The following is a 4,287-nucleotide window of genomic DNA, read 5'->3' as shown; positions in this document are numbered from 1 at the left end:
AAATAATTCTTCGAGATTAAAGGTTCAAATGATTAAGAGAACAATTAATTTAGTCTTGGATTTTTTTGCTCTTTTCATTTTGTTATAATTTTATTTTGCTTTATTATAATTTTTCTTGCTTCCCCTACATATCGACATACATCCTTGTACGTCTATTATTTTGGATTACCCAATGGAGGATAAAACGGACACAAAGAGGAAGATAATAAAATTCCTACTTTTATCTCTCGCTGTATAGAAACATAGAAAAAGAGAGAGATAGCTTATACCATTCCATTCAAGAATTTAGAGAGGCCTAATAATATAACAAAGAATTTTCTTCCTTTTTGTAATCATGAAATTCCATGCTCAGAACATAACAGAGGCTATTTACATAAAACTATGATGTAAGAATTCAATTTAAATATAAAACACCTTAATTAAAGCAGAACTCTTTGTATCTAAGAGCCATAACTGTTCTAAAGCAGGGGTTTGGTTCCAAAAGAGTTATTGGAAAAGTTTCCATTATTAACTGGCTCCCATTCATTTTGCTAATGAAATACACTGGTTATGTATTTTGGGAGTTTAATTAATTTTAAAAATAATCAAAGAATTTGGAGTGATTAACAATAGGTTCTTACATGAACAGTTCTAATTTATATTTACCATTCCATCAGGCTAGTAAAAGATTGTTAAACAGGGATCAACAAAGCAGCAAGTATGAAGTCACTTCTTGCTAGAAATGGCTACCTAATTACCTTTAAATACCACCTTAATGACTTAGAAAAGTAAGGATACATTGGAAAAGGGGTCACTTATTAATTACTTGTACTCGTGGCATTCACCCAGGGTGGGTGAGCCGGCACTGACCAAAGAGTCATGTTCAGAGTTTCAATGGGAACAAATGTTTCAAATTTTGGCACAAAAGGCCAGAAACCTTTTAGCAGGAGGGACTTAAGGCTAGAAACCTTGACAGAAGTACTTCACCAGAACTTTATTTTATCAATCCCCAAAGCTGATCTCAGTGAATTTCATTGGTACTTAATTTATCAACCCTGAAAGGATTAAAGGTAGAGTTGACCTTGGCAGAATTTGAACTCAGAAAGTAAAGATGGGTGAAATACTGCTAAGCATTTTACCCAGCATGCTAACAACTCTGCCAGTTTGCCACCTTAATAATAATAATAATAATAATAATAATAATAATAATTGTTTCTACTAAAGGCACAGGCACAAGGCCTGAAATTTCGGGGAAGGAGCTAGTCGATTTTATTGACCCCAGTGAATAACTGGTACTTATTTCATCGACCCTGAAAGAATGAACGACAGAGTCAACCTTGGCGGGATTTGAACTCAGAATGTAGAGGCAGACAAAATGCCATTGAGCACTTTGCCCAGCATGCTAATGATTCTATCACCTCACCACCATTTTAATAATAATAATAATAATAATGATGATGATGATGAATAACTTCTTTATAATATTAATATTCATTGTTGGCAACCTCAAGATAATTTATTAAACAGCAGACAACATAAAGACAAAATCATGATATTATATATATATATACATATATATATATATATATATATATATATATATATATATATATATATATACATGTATAAATATGTGGTGGATGTAGAGCAGATGTAAGAGAGATATATGTTATATATATATATATATACAAAAGAATGAGATGAAATAAGATGGAACAAACCTGGAGAGAGTCCTGGTGAGACTTGATTAGGAAAAGAAGAGAAAGAAATGATCGTTTATTGATGGTTTATTTATACATGCATGCGCGCACACACACACACACATATATACACACATATGCATACATTTATAGAAATGTATATATGTGTGTATATACGTAAACACACGTGTGTGTGTGTGTGTAATTCATGAATAGCAACAATAAATGGAAGTATACATTCATGGCATTGCAAGGAAATCTTCATAAACAATTATTTAGCAATTGTCAAAGAACCAGCAAATTATGAGGCTTATGTAAAAGAACGAATATTATTATGATAGTGATGATGATAATATTATTAATGATAATAATAATAATAACAATGGAAAATAATGATTTGTTTTGTTTTTGTTTTTTTCTTTTCTTTACCGTAGGCGCAAGGTGACGTATTAGTAGGTACAGGAGTTAGTTGACTATCGAACCTCTATTGCTAAACTTGTATTATATTTAACACCACCTGCCTTTTCACCAGATGAATGTTACGAAAAGTTGACCTTCACAAGGTCTGGATTGTAAAGTGTTGAGTTTGACTACTGTAATGTGTTTGATCCCAGGCAAATCACTTTGACAATTCTCAGCCCTTACTATTAATAATAATGGTTCCTAATATAGGCACATGGTTACAAATATGGAAGCATGTTGTTGGCACTCCGTCGGTTACGACGAGGGTTCCAGTTGATCCGATCAACGGAACAGCCTGCTCGTGAAATTAACGTGCAAGTGGCTGAGCACTCCACAGACACGTGTACCCTTAACGTAGTTTTCGGGGATATTCAGCGTAACACAGTGTGACAAGGCTGGCCCTTTGAATTACAGGCACAACAGAAACAGGAAGTAAGAGTGAGAGAAAGTTGTGGTGGAAGAGTACATCAGGGTTCGCCACCATCCCCTGCCGGAGCCTCATGGCACTTTAGGTGTTTTCACTCAATAAACACTCACAACGCCTGGTCTGGGAATCAAAACTGCGATCCTACGACCGCAAGTCCACTGCTCTAACCACTGGGCCATTGCGCCTCCACATGGAAGCATGGGACATGGTTAATTCTACAATTCCAGTACTTGACTGGTACATTGTCAACCCCAGAAAGATGAAAGGCAAATTTGATCTCAGTGTGATTTGAACTCGGAGCTACAAGATTACAAATATGGAGGTAGAAGGTGTTGTCAATTATACCAACTTTAGGTGTTGTAAGGTAAGTAACTAAATACTGCACATCCTTTTATATATTGCTGTATTCTTTCTGCAATATTGAAGCTTTCTAACTTTGGCTAAGTTAGAAATATCTTCTGCAGTAATGAAGGTCACCAACTTTGGTAAAAACGACATATTTTTACAGAAAATGCATATGACAATTTAAATTAACCCCAATTAAATGTCGACTACACAGTATAGTAGGGTCAGTTGGGCACTGTCTGTGACAAAAAAAAAAAACAGCACCACAACACAATTCACTCAGCCAGAAATTTGGAAATGACATTCATGCTGGGAGCTCCAATACAAACATTTCAGAGTGTTTGTTTTAGCCACCATGGATGGCTGAAAAAGCAAATTTTCAGTTTCCACAGAAATATATAAGAAAAAGATTCAGTAGATCTATTTAACATCCAAGTATATGACAAGGGTTTTATTTTACTGATCCTGGAAGAATGAAAAACAAGGATAATTGAAGTGGGGTTTAAAAGCAGAAAGGAAAACAATCAGGCCCGTATACCACAAGGCATTTTGTCTCACACAGGAAAAAAAAACCTGCCAATTCACAGCCACTGGTTCATCAGTGATACTAACAGCTCTTTCTAACTTGGGCACAAGCTAGCAATTTTAAGGGGATAGCAAAGTCAATTACTTTGACCCCAGTACTTGACCTGTCCTTTATTTTATCCACCCCCAAAAGGATGAAAGGCAGAGCTGACCTCAATGGCATTTAAACTCAGAAGAAATGCCACTGAGCATTTGGTCCAGTGCAGTAACAATTCTCCCAGCTCACTGTCTTAACGAAGCTATTAATAATAGAATGTTCTTCAATTCCTTACAGAAATATAACATAGTAGAGGGGTGGATGGCAACAAGACTAGTGTAATCTCCAAGAGAAAAGACCATGGTGGATTACTACAAAGAATACATTTAATAAATGAGGAATCACACTTACACACACAAATGCAAATATTAATCCTACCCAATTCATCACACATTACCGAGATGACGAAGGACCGAGGTATCTGGCACATTGCTGTACTCATTGGCCAATGCAGAACTGATGTTGGTGCTGGTACCACATAAAAAGCACCCAGAACACTTTGTGGGGTGGTTGGCGTCGGGAAGGGCATCCAGCTGTAGAAGCAAACCATGCCACAACAGACAGTGGAGCTTGTTGCAGTCCCTGGCCTTACCAGCTATGGTCAAACCGTCCAACCCATGCTAGTATGGGAAACAGGCATTAAATGATTATAATGATGTCATTATATGAATGTTCATACATACATACATACATACATACATACATACATACATACATACATACATACATACATACATATATACGAGATAAGC

At 35.9% G+C, this 4,287-nt stretch overlaps 1 protein-coding gene across 1 annotated transcript in view; it reads right to left on the bottom strand.

Moving 5' to 3' along the window:
* LOC106872901 (endophilin-A3) overlaps positions 1-4,287 on the bottom strand; it is a 47,493-nt gene that overhangs the window by 29,638 nt on the left and 13,568 nt on the right. The window contains exon 3 of the mRNA XM_052973448.1: positions 1,701-1,721. Coding sequence (XP_052829408.1) covers positions 1,701-1,721 — 21 coding nt within the window. The remainder of the gene's footprint in view (positions 1-1,700; positions 1,722-4,287) is intronic.

The sequence above is a fragment of the Octopus bimaculoides genome, chromosome 15, assembly GCF_001194135.2.
Source record: "Octopus bimaculoides isolate UCB-OBI-ISO-001 chromosome 15, ASM119413v2, whole genome shotgun sequence".
Classification (NCBI taxonomy): Eukaryota; Metazoa; Mollusca; class Cephalopoda; order Octopoda; family Octopodidae; genus Octopus; species Octopus bimaculoides.
Note: the sequence above shows the minus strand (reverse complement) of the source record. Positions and strands in the feature narration are given on the sequence as shown.